Here is a 20,460-nt window from a genome sequence, read left to right on the forward strand (position 1 = left end):
ATTGTTGCCTCTGGCCTCAGCAGGTACTCTCTCTCTCTCTCTCTCTCTTTCATTCTCTCTCTCTCTCTCTCTCTCACACACACACACACACACACCATTAAAAATAACTCTTTTATGACAAGTTTCTTGAATTTTTAAAAAAGATTTATTTACTGATTATATGTAAGTACACTGTAGTTGTCTTCAGACACTCCAGAAGAGGGAGTCAGATCTCATTACGGATGGTTGTGAGCCACCATGTGGTTGCTGGGATTTGAACTCCGGACCTTTGGAAGAGCAATCGGGTGCTCTTACCCACTGAGCCATCTCACCAGCCCTCTTGAATTTTTTTTTAAGACAGTTTTTTTCTCTGTGTAGCCCTGGCTGTTCTGAAAGAACATCCTGGCTTCCGACTCACAAGATCCCCCTGACTCTGTCTCCCAAGTGCTGGGATTAAAGGCCTGTGCTACCGTTGCCTGGCTTTTTTGTTTGTTTGTTTTTTCTGGGTTGGGGGAGTTTCTTGAAAATTAAACAAAACCAAAAGTGGGTTACACAGTTCTCCATTTTGAGTTTCACAGGTGAGATCACTTTGCAATGTCAAAAGGCCGGACAGGAGGCCAGGTGGCCAGGTGGAACAATGGATACACAGTTGCAATTTCCTTTCTTGGTAACAGTAACAACAATTACACACTCAGGGAGCCCAGTGGAAATTTTCCTCTTCTCAGGAGGCCTGGGCAAAACAGGATTCTAGTCCTAGCTCTGCCTTAAACCTGCCTAGCCACTGAGAGCCTGGCTTTCCTGTCCTGTCTGCCTGTCACCTGGATGGTGTTGGAACTCTTCCTGAATGTAGTGATCTGTCCTTTGCATTGTCTGTCCCACTGAAGCTGAGAGCCCAGAGCTCTTGCACAGACCAGAGAAGGAGACTCCATGGGGTTGGAATCCAGGAAAGAAGCTGGAAAAGCAAGTACCCACATCCCTTAGGGCTGTCTCAGACACCTGGCAGGTCCCCAGAGATAGAGCCCAATGTCAGCCTGTGCCTTGGGACTGGTTTCCCCAGCTTCCCCCAGGAGCTAGTGTTGGGCATAGTTATTAATAAACAGTAGCAGGAAGCAGCTCGCAGCGCCGGGTTTGATAAATATATAAACCAAGCCAAGTCTGCAAACCAAAGTCTCCTGCAGGGTGTCCCAGGTACTGCCCCTGACTCTCTGAGGCTGGCCAGTTTGCAAATGGGCCATTCTGCAAAGAGAATGGGGCCATGAGCCCAGAGGGTTTCCTGCCTGTTTATTTTATTTTGAGATGGGGATTGAGACTGTTAGCCCAGGCTAGCCTCAAACTCACAGCCTTCCTGTCTCAACTCCCCAACTGATACAATTATAAATAGATGCCAGTACTTTCCACTCTGGTGGCATTTTAGACCCTTGAATTTACTTTTTTTTTTTTTTTTTTTTGGTTTGGTGTTTTGAGACAGGGTTTTTCTGTATAGCCCTGGCTGTCCTGGAACTCACTTTGTAGACCAGGCTGGCCTCGAACTCAGAAATCTGCCTGCCTCTGCCTCCTGAGTGCTGGGATTAAAGGCGTGTGTCACCAAGAATGCCATGTCCCTGGTCAATTGGCTTGGGCTTTGGCTAGTTCTCTTTTTTTCTCTGTTGTTGTTGTTCTTCTTCTTTTTTATTTTGTTGTTGTAGTTTTAAAGATTTATTTATTTTATTTTACTTTATTTTTTTTTAAGATTTATTTATTCTATGTAAGTACACTGTAGCTATCTTCAGACACTCCAGAAGAGGGAGTCAGATCTTGTTGCGGATGGTTGTGAGCCACCATGTGGTTGCTGAGATTTGAACTCAGGACCTTCGGAAAAGCAGTCGTGCTCTTAACCACTGAGCCATCTCTCCAGCTCCCTATTTATTTTATGTATGTGAGTACACTGTAGCTGTAGAGATGGTTGTGAGCTTTCATGTGGTTGTTGAGAACTGAATTTTTAGGACCTCTGTTCACTCCGGTCCATAAGTACACTGTAGCTGACTTCAGACACACCAGAAGAGGGCATTAGATATCATCATGGATGTTTGTGAGCTACCATGTGGTTGCTGGGATTTGAACTCAGGACCTTTGGAAGAGCAGTCGGTGCTCTTACCCACTGAGCCATCTCTCCAGCCCCTTTATTACTCTTCTGTATACATGAACCTCACAACCGGTCTTGACTGATGGGTAAAAATAAGCATCTTTGGAGGTATGGATGTGTGTACCTGTAATCCCAGTACTTGGGAAGCCGAGGCAGGAGGATTGTGGTGAATTTGAAGCCAGCCTGGCTTGTATCGGGAAACCTAGTCTCAAAATGAATAACCTCAAAACCAGAGGTCCTAGTTTGATTGACGTGGAAACCCACCTCGAGTTCATGTCTACTCTCATTCTCTTCAGCTTGCCTTTGGGTTGTATTTGTTAATTTTTTGGTTGTTATGACAAAATTCCTGATGAGAGAAACTTGAGGAAGAGTTTATTTTGCCTCATAGTTTGGGAGTACAAGCCAACATGGCAAACACGACACAGCGGCAGGAACAAGAGGCAGCAATTACGTCCACAGTCAGGAAGAAGAGGAGGAGGGGAGGGAGGAGGAGGACAGGGGAGGGGGGAATGGGAAGAGGAAGGTAAAGGAAATGTGGAACTTAGCTCATTTTCTCCTTATTTGGTCCTGGATTCCAGCCCTTGGGGATGGTGCCACCTATGGTCATGGTGGCTCCTCCTTGCTCTGTTAAACCTTCTAGAAACATCTTCCGACTCAGAGATGGGTGCCCATGCTGATTGTGATGCTAAACTCATCTCACCCATCACTGCCCTCTGTCTTCCCCTCCAGTGGATGTGGATGAAGCTCATGAAAACGCCCCCTCCTGCTTCTCACGAGAGTCCTCGACTAGGGAATGCTGGGAAGCCATGGGTATCAAAGGCCAGTCTCCATAAGCCCACGGGCTCAGCCTTTCTGAGTTCATTGACATCTTCTCCCACTTAAGTACAAGGCCTGCCTTCGCTGATGGAAAAGTCACCATTGCTGACGTACGATTGCATGTGTACACAGGTGAACAGGTTCATGTGTGCAAATGTGCAATGAAATATGTTCTACACCACCTGGCTGCCTCACAGTCTCTCTCAAGAGCTCAGTCTGTCATCAGTTTTTCATGGAGGGCATCTGACAGCTTTCTCCTCTATCCCCGAGAATCCAGGACACATTCTCCCGTTATCCTTATAGTGCCCTGTTTTATTCCTTATAACATCACCCTGTAGAGGCTGGGGATATGGCTCAGTTGAAAGAGCATACACAAATCCCTGGCTTCCATCCAAAGTACAGCATAAACACTCATGGTGGTATGCACCTGTATCTCTAGCACTCAGGAAGAATAAGAGTTCAAGGCTATGTAGTGAGGTCAAGGCCAGCCTGGGCTATATGAGACCCTATCTCAAAGCAAAACAAAATGCCACTCTGCCCAATTCTGTCTGTGTGTACTATTCTGTTCCCAGCACTGCGTGAGTTCATGCCCTGGGAGGATAGGTCCACATCTGTTTTCCTGACATCACGTGGCTGGGACCTGGCTCAGAGCTGAGCAGAGTCTCTCAGTGAGCACCTGACTTGGATTTATCTGTGCCCCATTTGGAGGCTCCCTGTTGTCCTTGGCTCTCAGCGCAGTCTCTCAGCTCATCCACAGACTCCAGCACTCTGGGATGCTTCCTTCCTCTTACCTTGGATGGGCATGACTATCTCACCCTGGGAGCTCGTGAGCAGTCATCTGCTGCGGCAGCCCTGTGGCCATTCCATCAAGCCCAGGGACCACTTCATTTGGTTAAGGTTGAAGGGTGACAGGGGCTTCCCTCAGCACTTTGCTCTGAGGCTCCAGCACCCAGTGGCGTCATGGACAAAATGATTGGCAGCTTGTCCTGGTACCCACAGAGTGCAGAAATGGGATCACAGGTTAAATGGCATAGGATGGGGACATACAACTCCATGCAGCTTGCTGAGCTTTTCAGTTTCACACCTAGCCTGGTGTTGCCATTTCCAGGCCCACTTTTGACCTCTGTGGGCACCAGGCATTGCATATGGTATGTGTATCCATAGGCAACAACACTCATGCCATAAAATAAAAACAATACATTTTCTTGAAAAAGAGGGCAGGGGGGTGGCTAGTGAGATGGCTCAGAGGTTAAGAGCACTGGCTGCTCTGCCAGAGGTCCTGAGTTCAATTCCCAGCAATCATGTGGTGGCTCACAACCATCTGTGGTGGGATTTGATGCCCTCTTCTGGTGTGTCTGAAGACAACTACAGTGTACTCATATAAATAAAACAAACACATACATCTTTAAAAGAGAAAAAAGAGAAAAGGGGGGGTACAGTTCCTTTAGGCTGATGGCAACACCGGTGGCTTGTGGCTGCATCAGCAGGTGTGTCAAGCTGCTGGCTCACGTTTGGATAGACCAGGAAGCGATTCAAGTGGGACTCACCACATTCAAGGTGGTGGCTCTTCTCTCGGTTAAGCCTTCTTGGGAACACCTTCTTGGATATGTTCTCCTAGGTGACAGTGAAGATTCACAATCACAGCGGGCAATAGGTGCAGGGGGTTGGGACCAGTGAAGGTCATTGCAGTAAAGCTGGCAGCAGAGACGCCACGTACAGAGTGCTGCAGCCCCTTGCCCAGCCCTGTCTGCAGGCTCTCCCACGGTCCATTCTGGAATGTCATGCTATCCCAGTGACACCCTCTGTACCCATGGGAAAGTATTTTCAGGCTCCAGCAGGTGGCCCACCTTTGCAAACACAAATCAAAGACCAGTAACATCCCATGTTGCGGCCCGCCCGCAGTCCGCAACGCGAACGGTTCAACTGAGAATGGCAGTTCAAGCTGAAAAGAGAGGAAGCTAGACGGGGCGGGAGAAAGAATGGGGCCAAGACGATTCCATGTTCAAGGCCCACCTTTACTAATTCCAACATTCAGTTATAAAGGAAGGGGGAGGGAACCCAATTTCCCACCAAGTAACTCGGGGTCCAGTAGCAGGACGAACACGTGTGTGCCTCCAAGCAGCAAAGCCGACAGGGTCCAGCAGTGGGCGTGGCAGGACGAATGAGCAGGAAACTCCACCCTTGAGCAAGCAGGTTCCATAGTGGGGGAAGGGAGACCACAATCCCAGAACAGTAAGAGGGTGTTCTCCTGCCTTGAGTTCACAGTGGGAGAGCCCTCACAGGGGTTTGTCAGTGCCCAAGTCAACAAGTAGCTGCACCCACCCCCACCCCCAAACCCCAGACCACTCCATCTGATTGATTTTGCTCTCCAAATTAGGTTTCTGCGCCCCAGCTCTACCTCATTTTGCTTGTTTGTGTGAGAGAGTCTCATGTAGCCCTGGGTAGCCTTGAACTTGATGTGTAGCTGAGGATGAACGTCTGATTCTCCCAACTCTTCTGAGAGTCAGACTTGCTGGTGTGCCACTCGGTCCCCAGGTTCTGCAGTACAGGGGACCCAAAGCAGAGCATAGTGCCTGCCTCGCAAAACCAACACCAAAACTGACATTTCGGACAAAAGACCATTCCTTGTAGTAGGGGCCTAGGATCTCAGGAATCCTGGAATGCTGAGCCATTAGCACCCAGGCCTTTCTGCTTAAAATGCCAGGAGTAATTCACTTAGCAGTGACATTAATGCGTAATGTCCCAGATGTTGCTAGATGTCCCAGTGGGGCAAAATCCATCCCATAGGGAATCACACCTTTGAGAGGAGAATCCTTTAGGGCAGCAAGGGTGGTCTCTGCGACTCCTTCTGTCCTCTTACAGCGAGGACAGCTTCCTCCAGTACCCTTTGCCTGGATGCAGCAGCAGGTAGGGAGCAGGGCCCCAGCTGAGCCCACTTGAGCCCTGTATTAGTTAGGGTTTTACTGCTGTGAACAGACACTATGACCAAGGCAAGTCTTATAAAAAAACAACATTTAATTGGGTCTGGCTTACAGGTTCAGAGGTTCAGTCCATTATCATCAAGGTGGGAGCATGGCAGTATCCAGGCAGGCATGGCGCAGGAGGAGCTGAGAGTTCTATGTCTTCATCCAAAGGCTGCTAGTGGAAGACTGACTTCCAGGCAACTAGGGTGAGGATCTTATACCCACACCCACAGTGACACACCCATTCCAACCAGGTCACACCTATTCCAACAAGGCCACACCTTCAGATGGTGCCACTCCCTGGTCCAAGGATATACAAACCATCACATTCCACTCCCTGGTCCCCATAGACTTGTTCAAAAACATGAGTCTATGGGGGCCATACTTAAACATAGCATAATGCAAAATGCATTTAGTGCAACTTTCAAAGTCCTCATAGTCTATAGCAGTTGCAACAATGTTAAAAGTCCAAAGTTCAAGGTCTCTTCTGAGATTCATTCAACTTAATTAACTGTAATCCCCAAAGCAAGGCAGGAAACCAGCTGGGCAAACTCCAAACTCTGCATCTCCATGGCTGATGTCAAAGTGGTCTTCATATCTCCACTCCTTTTTCATCTTTTTTGACTGCAACAAACTGCTTCCTCCTGGGCTGGTTCCACTCCCTGTTAGCAGCTTTCCTCAGCATGTATCCCATGGCTCTGGCATCTTTAACATCTTTGAGTCTCCAAGGCAATTTCAATGTTACAGCTTCTTCTTTCAGTGTCTGGGATTCTACTTGATCTTTTGGACTCCTCCTAAGGACTGGCATCACTTCTCCATCTCTGTCCTCTGTAGCACTCTATGCTCAGGTTGATCCACTCCATTACGGCTGCTGTTCTTGGTGATCATCCCATGGTACTGACATCTCCAATACACTGGGGTGTTCCACTCCAACTAGGCTTCACCAATAGCCTCTCATAGGCTCTCTTCAGGGTGCCAAGCCTCAAATCCTTTGCATGACCCCTTCAATCCTGGGCCATCAACTACAGCTGAGGCTTCACCTTCTCCAATGGGCTTCCCTGGCCTCTCACAGTGCTAAGCCTCAGCTTCTCTCCATGATCCCTTCATTCCTTCACAAGCAGTACCACCTGAGTGACTCTTACACATTACCAAGTCCAGCCGCAGCATGAGGTACAACCTTGGGTATCTCTGGAACACAGCTTCTTTGTGCTCCCAGAAAACAGTTTCCAGAAGATTTCACCTCAACAATGCTGGTCTCTTCTTAATCACCGCTAATTCCTTAGCTCCAGCTAACCAGCATCAATTTTCCCAGTAGTTCCTTCCATTCTTAACTCTAGAGCCAGAGCCACATGGCTGAAGCTGCCGAGTTCTGCTGCTTACAGGAACTAGAACATGATCCCCTTGTATTATTACATTATCACTAGCTTTATGTTTTCTAAATCCTTCACTGCCTAAGCTTGGCTATCCTGGTTCTTGCTCTGTACATTGACCTTGAATGTAGAGATCAGCATGCTTGTCTCATGGGATTAAAGGTGTGTACCAGCATGCTTGTCTCATGGGATTAAAGGTGTGTACCACCATGCCTGGATCTAATTTAGCTGGGTAGGATCTTGCCCCAAGGTCCCACTCCCTTAATCTTTATCTCCTAGAACACAAGATTTTGCTCCATTTCACTTCCTGGTACTCCTTTAATACTCAAACCATATATTTTATATTTTTCCTTTCTAAGCTTGCTATGCTTGTTCAAACTTTTCTTCATAAGACTTAACCAGAGAACAAAGTCTCTGCTGGGCTTTTTTGAAACTTCTTTTGTCAATGCAATTAATCCAAGTCTCTTCACCTTAGCCTCAGGCAAACTTTTCAGACAAGGGCAAAAAGTAGCCACATTCTTCACCAAAATACCACAAAACCAGTCTTTATGCCACATTCTGAAAGTCTTCTCCTTTGAAATCTCTTGGGCCAGGTCAACACAGTTCAAATTACTCCCAGCAACAAAGTCTTCCATATTCCTACTAGGATGACCCATTAAGCCCCATTTAAAGCATTCCACTGCTTTCCAAATCCAAAGTCCCAAAATCCACATTCTTTCAAATAAAAGCATGGTCAGGCCTATCACAGCAATACCCCACTCCTGGTACCAACTTCTGTATTAGTTAGGGTTTTACTGCTGTGAACAGACACTATGACCAAGGCAAGTCTTATAAAAAAACAACATTTAATTGGGTCTGGCTTACAGGTTCAGAGGTTCAGTCCATTATCATCAAGGTGGGAGCATGGCAGTATCCAGGCAGGCATGGCGCAGGAGGAGCTGAGAGTTCTATGTCTTCATCCAAAGGCTGCTAGTGGAAGACTGACTTCCAGGCAACTAGGGTGAGGATCTTATACCCACACCCACAGTGACACACCCATTCCAACCAGGTCACACCTATTCCAACAAGGCCACACCTTCAGATGGTGCCACTCCCTGGTCCAAGGATATACAAACCATCACAAGCCCAGAGGAGCTTTGTATGCTGAGAGTGTGATGTATGCCTAAGGATCCTCCTGAACTGCCCTGAGTTCAACACTCAGCTCAGGTCATCTGCTCTTATGAGACCCAGCAGCTCCTCCTGCTCTCTGTCACCTGCCACATTGGTGATGTGGCCCTTCCTGGATCCCCACTAAGATTTAACAACATGACTCATGGTGACTAACATCAAAGTCTAGCCAAACGCAGCCACTCATGACCCCTCACTGCTCTGGGCGAAAGGAACGGCCGGCCAGTGCTTTTCTTCCACAAAATACCCAAACTTGAGTGTGTGGAGGTCAGAGGTCAACTTTAGTGTCATTCCTTAGGATGGCATTCGTCTATGATGAAACGGGGTCTCTCACTGAGCCTGGAGCTCACCGATCCATCTAGGCTGGCTAGGCAGTGAGTCCCTGTCTCCATCTTCCTAGTGCTGGGATTACAAGTACCTTGGTCTCACGCCAGGCTTTTGTGCATGGGCTCTGGGGGGATCAACCGAGGTCCTCATGCTTGCACAGCAAGAACTGTACTGACTGAGCTAGCTAGCTCTTTGCCCCCTTGTTGTTTGCTGCTGTTATTCTACTCCTCTTTTTCTAACTCCTCCTTTTTCTCCTCCTCTTCCTCTTCCCCTCTCTCTCCTTTCTCTTCCTCCTCCTCCTTTTAAAACAGGGTTTCTCTGTGTAGCCCTGACTGTCCTAGGTCTACTTTGTAGACCAGGCTGGCCTCAAACTCACAGAGATCCACCTGCCTCTGCCTCCTCCATGCTGGGATTGAAACACCACCATTCCTGGCAGGCACATTAAGTCTCTGCTGACAGCCACAGAATCCATGACACTCCGGGACTTGTAGGTGTACAGAGTTGTGTCTGAGGTCCCTCCACCCTACCCTACTACTGTATGGAGCCACAGCTTTGGGGCCCAACCCGGTGCCTACTCAGAAAGGACTCTACGTAGTCCCCCAGCCCACCTTCAACTGCCTGAAGCTCCTGCCCCTACCCCATGCCTCACCAGCTGCAACCAGGTAACTCTCCCAGAACCTCGACTTCCCCCGGCAGTGAAAGAAGGCCTTCTCAAGCACAAACGGTCCAGGGACTTTGCAAAGATGATACAAGATCAGTGAGAAGCCCTGAGCATGGCACACATGACAAGTACTGATGGGTGTTATCACTGATTTAATGTTACAGGAAGCATAGCAATAAAAACCACGTGTGTACAGGGAGAGTCGGGTTCATCCTACCTACCTACTCTCCACACTTGGGGGCGCCCCGCCCCCACCGTGTGACCGCATGCCAAGACGCCCCCTGGGGGTTTGCTTGGGAAGGTTTTACAGATGGACAGAGAGAGGGAGAGAAGCTTGCCCCTGTGCAGGCGCTCTGGAGGCCCCTGTGCGGCAGAGGCGAACTCAGCTGAGCTCTGGAAGCTTCTGGAAAAAGGCATTGGTAACTACTCATTGGATAACCCATGATAAGCAGAATCTAGGGTCCCATCTAAAGTCTGACTTAAGGCTGTGTGTGTGCCCGGAATCTGAGTTCGCCTCAGGGTTGCCGAGGCCGGGGGAGTTAGCATAGAGACAAGCCCTACCCCTTCCCGCGCTAAAGAAGGGTGGATTCGGGGCTTGGCCCAGTGTGGGCCAGTGACTTGTCCCCACCAATAATTATTGAAGAAGGAAACTCAACTTTTCGCTTTTCAGATGAGACGGTATCAAGTGGAAGACCAAGCCGTGAGCACGAAGGGACAGTGCCGTGGGCAGAGGCTGCCCTAGGTGGGCACGGCCTCTTGCTCTTCACCCGCTTCTTCACTCATGTCTTCAACTGCATCTACACCTATAATGCCACCCGCTTCTTCCTCCTCTCCAACATTTTCTTCTACCTCCTCTTCGGCTTCCACCTTGATACTTGATTTTTTCCTCTGGAGCAAAAACAGAAATGCTGGTGAGGGGAGGCCCTCCCTATTTCCCAGAGGTACCATCTCCCCCCCCCAACCTGTCCCCCACCCCCAACCAAGGCCAACGAACGGCAGGGAGCTGCTGGGAGCCTAGAGTGTCCATTCTAAGCTGGCCCGGCATGTTTTCAGAGTCACGGGATGGGGAAAGCAACAAGATGTTGGGGATCTAATAGCCAGGTTTCTGCCATTGTTGGAGTGGGTGACCTTGAGCCTGCTTCATCTGGGGCACCTTGCATGACAGCTTGAGGGGTGGGGCTCAGAGAGAAGGGTGAAGGGAGATAGTGTGTAGAGGACAACCTTCATCCTGAGGAGTGGCCTGTCATCCTTCCTCCCTCCTTCCCTCCCTTTCTCCTCATCTTTCCATTTCTTTCCTTCTTATGAGACTGACTCTTGCAATATAACAGAGGCTGGCCTCAAATTCTAGACTTTTCTGCCTGGATGCTACACAGTGCTTAGGTTCTTATAGCATGGATTACTCTTTCTGGCTTTGGAGTGATGTTCTATGATCCTCCCCCACCCCCACTCCCTACCCCCAAATTTCAGGCTAACTACAAGGAATAAGAGAAGAGAAGGTATGGGGTAGGCAGGCGAGGGGACTGAGAGGATCGTGAACTTGAATAGTCTCTGCAGCTCAGCTTCTTCTAGGACATTTATATTTTGCAAGGGGAGGACTTCAGGGTTTAGGACACTGCCAAGCGCATGCCTGTCGGCCACATGGTACTTTAATCTTTGCCTTCTGCAGGACTGCTGGGTTGGGAGTGACAGATGGAAAAAGCCTGGGGATTCAGGCCAGACAGCAGAACTCTAGTCCAGCCTGTGCTATGAATAGGGGCTACCCTTCCCCCTCACAAAAGTGGGTCTCGGTCAAGTGCTCCCCAAATACAAACTATATCACAAAATCACTCCCTGTCCGCAAGCAACAGAAGGGAAACAAAGTATCACTAGGCAGAAGGGGGCGGGGAAGGCCCGGAGAGCTGGTGGTTAAATCACTCACTGTCCTTTTGTAGAGTCTGTATTCCGTTCCTAGCACCCATGTTAGATGGCTCATAAACACCTCTAACTCCATCCTCCAGAGGGGATCTGACACTTCCTCGTGTATACATCACCCCTTCTGCCTGGATCTATGACAGGTGTGCATGAGCCCACCTGGTTCATGGTTTGATGTTGAAAATGAAACCTAGGTTTTATGAACGCAAGGCAAGCAGCAAGCAGTCTATCAACTGAACTATATCCCAAGCCCCTCTAAATAGTTGTGTGTGTGTGTGTGTGTGTGTGTGTGTGTGTGTGTGTGTGTGTGTGTGTGTGTGCACATATGTGATCAAGGCACAGGACCTGAGAGTGGTGGTCAGAAGACAACTTGCGAGAGTTGGTTCTCTCCTTCCTCCACCACATGGGTCCCCAGCAATTAAAAGCCTATCAGGTTTGGTATTAAGTGCCTTTACGCAGTAAGCTGTCTTGTTGTCTCCATTAAAACCTTTCTATTTGTTTGTTTGTTTGTTTTAAAATATGTATGTGTATTTTGCTTGCAGGTATGTCAGAATACCATATGCATGCCTGGTACTCACAGAGGCCTGAAGAAAGCATTCGATCCCCTGGAACTTGAGTGGAGTTATCAAAATTGTCTGGGGTCCTTTAGAAGAGCAGCCAGTGCTTTAACCTCCAAGCTATCTCTCCACCCCCTCCTCCAAATGCTTTTTAAGCAAGGGTCCCACACTTTCATTCTGGCCTTGGACCCCATGACACAACCAGTCTTGCTCAGCAGAACATAGCCTGGCTTCATGGTTCGTCTGACCTGACCCCTAAGGACAATGCTGCAGATGGACCCCTAAGGACAATGCTGCAGATGGACCCCTAAGGACAATGTTGCAGATGGAGCCCTAAGGACAATGTTGCAGATGGAGCCCTAAGGACAATGTTGCAGATGGAGCCCTAAGGACAATGTTGCAGATGGAGCCCTAAGGACAATGTTGCAGATGGACCCCTAAGGACAATGTTGCAGATGGACCCCTAAGGACAATGTTGCAGATGGACCCCTAAGGACAATGTTGCAGATGGACCCCTAAGGACAATGTTGCAAATGATGGGGAAGATACTTTTTCTCCCCAGAAGGGAACCAGGCACCATCTTTACAGCCTGTGCTTTACTTTCCAGGTGGCAGCTGAGGAGCTGAGAAGAGCGAGAGGCAGGGTGGCACAGGCAGAAAATGCTTGTCCCAGGTAGAACATGCTTGTGAACAGAGGCCAGGGGCAGAGGAGCAGTCAAAGGCCACATTCCTAATGTCGGCAGTGGCGGGGGGATGGGGGTGGGGGTGGGGAGGGCAGGGCTCCATACATGTTGAAGATGAGCCTACCATGGTGGGGAGGAACATACCACAAGGCATGGAGCATAGGCCCTCAAGGAACCTGATGCCTCATGGGAGACACATTTCTTCAGGAGACAGCAGTGAGTCTTTCCTCTTATCAGTGGACAGTCAAGATCCATCCCAGAAAACTATTGGCTCAAGGTTACCCAGGAGGTCAGATGTTGGGCAGAACTCAGGCCTCGTGGCTGCTTCCCAGACCCCAGTCCCCATGCCCCTGCCGAGGTGCTTACAGGTTTTGGTTTCTTCTTCAAGGCCTCTGCCTCCTTCCTCTTCAGCTCTGAGAAGATGACTTCAAAGAACTCCTCCTCTGCTTTGCCAACTAGCTCGTCAAGGTCCAGGACTGCCTCCTCCTCCTTCTGGTCATCCTCTTTGCCCTCTGCCTTGCCTTTCTCCTTCAGTCGCATCTCACGGTGCCTGGCCTCCAGGATCTTTTCCCGCCGGGTCTCACGTTCAAATATCTGGAGCAGACAGGGACAAGCTGGTGGCAGGGGAAGTGGGGCATAGCTAGAAACCCCAGCATGGTCTGGGCTTCTATGGACACGGGTCCCTGGTAGGTCTGTTGGGGATTGTATCAAGAGAGGAAGGCTACACCAGGAGTGTGGGCGGGTGCATACTTATGATCCCAGTGCTCAGGAGACTGAGGCAGGAAGGACTGTTGCAAGTTTGAGGCCAGCCTGGACTACTTAGCAATACCTGTCTAGGAGAATCTATGCCAGAGATGAGAGATTCATTGTGTATTAAACAATTTTCTATGAAATTAAAAGTAAGTCAGCACATACTTGTACATCCAAAGTAAATTTATCTCTGAAAGTACATCTCCAATGATGTAAACTTTTAACATTTGCCTTCAGGTATTTGTATGCAAATGAACCTAACTGAAATAAATTGTCATGCATGGGGGGGGGGGGGGAGACATCTAAGCCAGATATGGTGGCATTAGGCCTTTAAGTCCAGTACTCAGGAGGCAGAGATGGGTGGAGCTCTTGTGATTTCAAGGCCAATCTGTTCCACATAGGACAGACCAAGACTGCAAAGTAAGATCCTGCCTCAAAACAAACAGATACACACTGCACACAGGGCTAGAGATCCAGGACAGCTATTGGAGTGCCTGCCTAGCAGAGATCCCCAAATGTAAATCGGGCATGGTAGCACAAGCCAACAACCCAGCGCGCCCCAGGCAAAGACTGGGAATCTGAAATCCAAGGTGCTCACTGACCGTGCATTAATCAAGGCCAACCCAGAGCAGGGCCACTGAGTTACTCCATTCCAAAGAGCCCTGGACACAGGCTACAGTGGACAATGCCCTCTGGGGCTAAGACAATGTGGTGATCCTGGACCCCAGCTTGGTTGTGAGACCCCAGCCTCAGGAACAGCCAGGATGCTATCCCACCCTCAGTACTAGGAACTTCAGTGCCAGTGTGTTCCCCCCACCCCCCAGCCTCTGTGCTGCTGGGGACTGTGTTCCAGGGTGAGGAGAGGGGTAGTGGTGGCTCTCAGTGCCCCTCTTATCACTTCCATGTGACTTCTCTATGGGCGACTGCTAAGCTTTCAACTGAGAGGCTCTGCTGCCAAAAAGTCTTACTTTTTTACTCCATCAAACTGATTTACAGCCTGGGCGTGCTGAGCCGACCCTGCCAGCGCTACTGGATGTAAGCAAGTGAGCAAGGGCAGATCTGACAGCTTAGGGACCCCACACTGCCCTCCCCTGTAATGGCAACCCATTTTCCCTAACTCGGTCTCTATATGACCAGCTGGCGCGGGTCAGGTCGTGTACATAGTAGGCCTCTCCCTGGCACTCACGGAAGAAGCTATGTTCTTCTCATTCCTCTGCAGAGTGGAGAGACTGCTGGAGACCTCCAGCAGAGTGGTCGTCCCGAGCTCGGAGCCACAGGCGATGAGACACCCATTGTCCTGAACCCGGAGGCAGAAGAGTGGGTCATCACACACCTGTTGAAGGAGCCAGCAGAACCAGGTAGAGTGGGGATAAAAACCGGAGTCACACATATCCTATTATCTGGCCCTATTGGAACACCCCACCCCATCCCCCAGTGACACACCCTTCCACAGTGGATGAAGGTCACCCTTGGTCCCTAGCCCTAATGTTGACCTAGCTGCATCATCTTACGGATCTCTGACTCCCTGGTCTCCCATGTCCCCAGCCAGCGTTTCTCAGCTACAAGTTGCTAATATCGGCTGATGGGGTAGCCACAGAGAACCTGAATATAGGGATCTGAGAAATATACAGTTGGAGAGGGGAGAGAATGTTTACTTCTTTTAAATTCCCTCCTGTTTTGTTGTTGTTTGGGTCTGGGTCTCATGTAGCCCAGGTTGGTCTTGAACTTACTACCTAGACACGGGTGACCTTGAACTTCTGATCCTGCTGCTGCAGCACCACCACTGGTATATACAGTTGTGGTGATAGGACCCAGGGCCTTGTGCATGCTAGGCAAGTGTCCTACCAGCTGATAAAACTTGTTTCTCGTGGTGCTGGGTGTGGAGCTCAGACTTGAAAGCTAAGCCAGAACTCTACCACTGCCTGGAACCCCCAGACCTTCCCTTCTGTTTACACTCCCTAAAGTGATTCTTATAGTCATCACAGCTGCAGGTCCCCAGGTCCCTCGCTCCTACAGAAACCCATGTTCCCGAGGCCAGAGCACAGCTTGCTAGAAACGCAGAGAGGCCTATTCAGAGAGGCCCCATTCAGGTGCATATATTAAGAGCCAAGAGCAGCAGTCACACACACACACACACACACACACACACACACACACACCTGGGCCCATCCAGGAAGGACCCCAGATCACAAGGGCCAGGGTGTATGGGTGGGGTGGGGGGACCACACATATGACCTTTAGGCTGAGGGCAGGGTCACACTGCTTGAACACCAAGTCCCAGATGTCCAGGGTCCCATCCATCTTGGTGGTGAAGAAAACGGCTGGTCTCACAGGACTCCAGGCTCCATCGGAGAGGTAAGCCATGTGGTACCTGTAGGAGCCAGGGTGGTGAATCAGGGATCCTGGGGTGGAGGGAGAAGGCTTGGGGGCCCACCACGGCTCTTCTCACCGAGGCTCTCCTAGGGGGCAAGGTCTCTGAATCTTTCAGGACAGGAAGCTTTCTTGGGTCTGACTGCTAGTCTGCTAGTTAGCCTCACTCACTGATGGTTTCCAGGCTGAGCTTAACAGGGATCTGAGGGTGTGGCTCTCCCCATGGGCTGGGCATTGGTATTTCTCGAAGTGTCAGACCTGATGGAACTGGGATCCACTGTGGGGTCCCAGGAAGGATGTGCCCAGAGATTCTTTCTTTTCTTTCTTTCTTTCTTTCTTTCTTTCTTTCTTTCTTTCTTTCTTTCTTTCTTTCTTTCTTTCTTTCTCTCTCTCTCTCTCTCTCCCTCTTTCTTTCTTTTCTTTCTTTCTTTCTTTCTTTCTTTCTTTCTTTCTTTCTTTCTTTCTTTCTTTCTTTCTTTTTTTTCTGAGATGGACGTTTGCTATAATTCCTCCTGGCCTTCATTTGGATTTCCAAAGATTGGTTTGGTGGACAACTTGGTTTAATAATTTTTAAAATGCATTTTTGTGTGTGTGTGTTGTGGGGGGGGGGGTGCGTGCATGCCACAGCACACATGTGGACCAGGTCAGAGGCTAACTTGGAGGTGTCAGTCCTCTCCTTCTCCCAAGAGAGTTCTGGGGATCAAACACAGATTGTCTCACCAGGCAGCAAGTGCCTTCTCCCAGTGAGGCATCTTACCAGCCCAAACAAAAAGTCATCCCTTGGGGCTGGAGAGATGGCTCAGTGGTTAAGAGCACTGACTGTTCTTCCAGGGGTCCTGAGATCAAATCCCAGCACCCACATGGTGGTTCACAACCATCCATAATGAGATCTGATGCCTTCTTCTGGTGTGTCTGAAGGCAGATACAGTGTACTTATATAAAATAATAAATAATTATTTGGTAGGGTGATGCCTGCCTCTAATCCCAGCACTTGGAAGGCAGAGGCAAGCGGATTGCTGAGAGTTCGAGGCCAGCCTAGTCTATAGATTGAGTTCGAGCCTAGCCAGGGCTACAAAGAGAAACCCTGTCTGAGAGAGAGGTAGATTTATCTCTCAAGGTTGGTCAAAAGTAGGTGAAATATTATGCCCCCTGGAATATATGCTCCTCTGCCGTATCCAGCATGGGACGCTGGAGACTGAGAACCTGGTATCGGGGCTGCCCCTTGTCCACCCCCTGCTGTGTGGGGTCAGTGGTTTCACACAGCCAGATGCCCACCTGGGGCTGAGTGGAAAGCATCTGGCAGCCCCCACCACGTCCACCTCTGATGTGGGCCCCTGCATACATTCTGCTCCTCTGCAACCCTCCCCTTACTTGGTCCACATGATCGATGACTCCCGACTGTCCTCAGACCAGATGCGGGCTGTCCAGTCGCCAACAGTCAGAAAGTTCTTTGGGTAGAAGGGGTTTCTCTGGAGGGCATAGATGGGGCCGTGGTGGCCATAAAAGGTGCAAACAATCTTCTCTGCTTGCGTCTTGGCCTTGCGGTTGCAGGAGATGACGATGCCCTGTTCGGTGCCCACCATGAACTTGGTTGGCTGTGGAGAGGAAGAAGAAGAAGGTCCATGGGCTATCATCTCTAGGCTGGACCCACGTGACCAGCAGGCTGCCTGGGAACCTCTGTTTCAGCTGTGTCCAGGCTGAGTCCTATCCCACTCCACAGCCTCATTGGGAATTTTCTTGAGGCCGGCACACTTTATAAAGGTATCCTTGGCTTTCCTGGTCCCTAGAGGATCATCAGGGGACCCTACTACAGGTGTTACTATATATACTATGCAGTGTCTGTGTCTATGTGTGTGTGTTTGGTGTGTCCATGTGTGTGTGTGCAGTTTATATGTACAGTGTGTGTGTGTGTGTGTGTGTGTGTGTGTGTATGTGTAGTATGTGTGTGTGCAGTGTGTGTACACAGTTTGTGTGAACAGTGTGTGTTTGGGCGTATGCCCATGTGTGTGTGCAGTGTGTGTGTGTGTGTCCATGTGTATGTGTATGTATGTGTTTGGTGTGTCCATGTGTGTGTATACAGTTTATATGTACAGTGTTTGTTTGTGTGTGTGTCCATATGTGTGCATGCGGTGTATGTATAGTGTGTGTAGGCAGTGTGTATATGTAATTTGTGTGTGTTCATGTGTGTGTATGCGGTGTGTGTTTGTGTGTGTGCGTGTGTGCGTGCATTTGTGCGCAGAAGTTAGAAGAAACTGGGTGTCTCCCGCTATCCTTTGAAACGGGGTCTCTCACTGAACTTGGATTCTTGCTTTTCTGATAGGCTGGCGGCCAGCAAGCCCCAATCCTCCTCTTGTCTCCATTCTCCCACAGCACCGGAGTTAAAGGATAGCAAGTGCTTTAAACACTGAGCCACCACTCTAGCCCCGGTAATGCTGTCATAAGGATTTTAAATATTTGTTTATACATTGAATAAACAAGGCCCAGAGTGGACACAGTGTTTCCCTGAGTGTGCAGAAACTATATCCGGCAGGAGAATGAAATTGACTCAAGCTGTCACTGTGAATTTAGAACAGGTGGTCAGCCAGAACTCAGGAAGCCACCTGGTGGCCAGTGACACAAGTTGTCTCCTCCAGGTCTGGGAACTACAGTTGTGCTTCCTCCTGCCGCCTAGCTTGGAAACCTTCCTGTGAGCATCTGTGGCAAGGCCGGAGACCTGACTCAACAGCACTTGCTACCAAAACTGACAACCTAAGCTTGGTACCCAGAACCCAGGAGGAAGGAGAGAGCCAGCTTCTGTACGCTAGGTTCTCTCTGAGCCTTCCACAGGTTCATCACACACACACACACACACACACACACACCACATGCATGCTTGCACCTGCAGGCACACACATATACACACATGCACACATACATAGAGTACAGCACACACTCATGCATGCTTGTGTGCATGCACACACATACACATGTACACTACACATGCATGCTCATGCACATGTACATATGCACACACACATATGCACACACAAAGATAAATTATAAAAAGAAATAAGAGTGTGAAAACAAAATAAAGGAAGGGGCAGGACCTCAGCTCAGTTGGTAGGGTGCTTGTCTAGTAGACATGGAAACTGGGGTTCAAACCCTACACAAACAGGCATGGCCGTGCATTGCTGAAATTCTGTTGTCAGGAGGGGAAGGGGAGGCAGGATTAGAAGTTCAAGGTTACCCTTGAATACTTAGCGAGTTTGAGGACACCCCAGGCTATCTGAGACCTGTTTCAAAAAGGAAGAGAGAGAAGGGGGGAAGAGGGAGAGGGAGAGAGAGAGAAGGGAAACAGGGAGGAAGGGAGGGAGGGAGGGAGGGAGGGAGGGAGGGAAGGAAGGAAGGAAGGAAGGAAGGAAGGAAGGAAGGAAGGAAGGAAGGAAGGAAGGAAGGAAGGAAGGAAGGAAGACGATTGCTCTATGACCCTTCTCCTTACAGGTCCCTGGAGGAGGCAAGGTCATAGAGTTAGAGAGAATGATGAGAATTGCTAAGATCTCAGGGAGAAAGACACCGACCTGTTTTTCTCATAGGTACAGTGTTTCAATTTGAATAATATTTGTTTTGGCAAGAGAACTAGTTTTTGAGGAGGAGATCCTAAGGTTCATTTTGAACATTTGAAAAATCAGTTACAATGAGGGCTAGACAAAGGGGTTTGATGGGGTTTTGTTTGTTTGGTTGGTTGGTTGGTTGGCTGGTTGGTTTGGTTTGGTTTGGTTACTTTTTGATACAGGGTCTCACTATGTAGCCTTGGCTGCCCTGTAGACTTGCTCTGTAGACCAGGCTAGCCTTCAACTCACAGGCTTGCCTCTGCCTGAAGTGCTGGGATTAAGGCATAAACCACCAAGCCCAGCTTTTCTGGAAATCATAAGAATGACCAGAATCCTTTGAGGAAGAACCGTGTCAAAGCACGAGTCAGCAGAACCCACACAGCTATGAGGAAGTAAAATTATATTCGCCAGTAACACGGGAGGCAGGGCTCCTTCCCTCCCAGGCTCTTTCTATTCTGTCCAGAAGGTAAATAAAATGTCATGTCTTAATAAAGAGCTTTGAAAGATGGGGAAATTCCAGAGCCAGGTGGTGGGGATAGCTACAGAATGCTACGAGTGGGCAGGGCACTGTGGAACTGGCCCTTCAAAGTGGTTAGCCCAGACTCGGTGGCGCACACCTGTGACCTGGCACGCAAAAAATGGTGGGGGCAGGGGGATCAGAAGTTCAAGGTCATGGGTCTAGGAGGTGGCTCAGTGGGTAAAGGCCCTAACTGTCAAGCTTGACAGCCTGAGATCAATCCCGAAGACTCCCACAGAGGAAGGAGAGAACTGACAAGTTGTCCTTTGACAAGCATGTCTCCAACCACACACATCAAAAATAAATATGTAAAATGTAATTTTTAAAAAATCGAGGTTGTTTTGGGTAAAATAGTAAATTCAAGGCCAGCCTGGGATACAAAGGACTTGTCCAGAATAAAAAGTTAAGAGGGAAGCTGGGTGGTGGCGGCGCACACCTTTAGTCCCAGCACTTGGGAGACAGAAGCAAGTTGGATCTCTGAGTTTGAGGCCAGCCTGGTCTACAGAGCAAGCTCCAGGATATCCAGGGCTACACAGAGAAACCCTGTCTTAAACAAGCAAACAAACAAACAAACAGTTTGGCAGGCCTATAGAGATGGCACTTGTTGCTCTGGCCAAGGAGCCAGGTTTGACTCGTGATATCTACATGGTGACTCACAAACATCTGTAACTCTAGTTC

The 20,460-nt window shown here is 49.3% G+C and overlaps 1 protein-coding gene across 3 annotated transcripts in view; it reads right to left on the reverse strand.

Annotated features, from left to right (window-relative positions):
- Window positions 1-8,111: 8,111 nt before the first annotated feature.
- Window positions 8,112-20,460, reverse strand: part of Dnai2 (dynein axonemal intermediate chain 2) — a 33,332-nt gene continuing 20,983 nt past the window's right edge. For all 3 annotated transcript variants that reach the window (XM_021176626.2, XM_021176625.3, XM_085829436.1), the window contains 5 exons: window positions 17,047-17,270; window positions 15,541-15,676; window positions 14,492-14,638; window positions 12,922-13,149; window positions 8,112-10,293 (listed from right to left, as the gene is read on the reverse strand). In XM_021176626.2, coding sequence (XP_021032285.1) covers window positions 10,144-10,293; window positions 12,922-13,149; window positions 14,492-14,638; window positions 15,541-15,676; window positions 17,047-17,270 — 885 coding nt within the window. In that variant the 3' untranslated portion in view covers window positions 8,112-10,143. The remainder of the gene's footprint in view (window positions 10,294-12,921; window positions 13,150-14,491; window positions 14,639-15,540; window positions 15,677-17,046; window positions 17,271-20,460) is intronic.

This window comes from Mus caroli, unplaced genomic scaffold, assembly GCF_978045245.1.
Source record: "Mus caroli unplaced genomic scaffold, Mus_caroli_1 scaffold_13, whole genome shotgun sequence".
Taxonomy (NCBI): domain Eukaryota; kingdom Metazoa; phylum Chordata; class Mammalia; order Rodentia; family Muridae; genus Mus; species Mus caroli.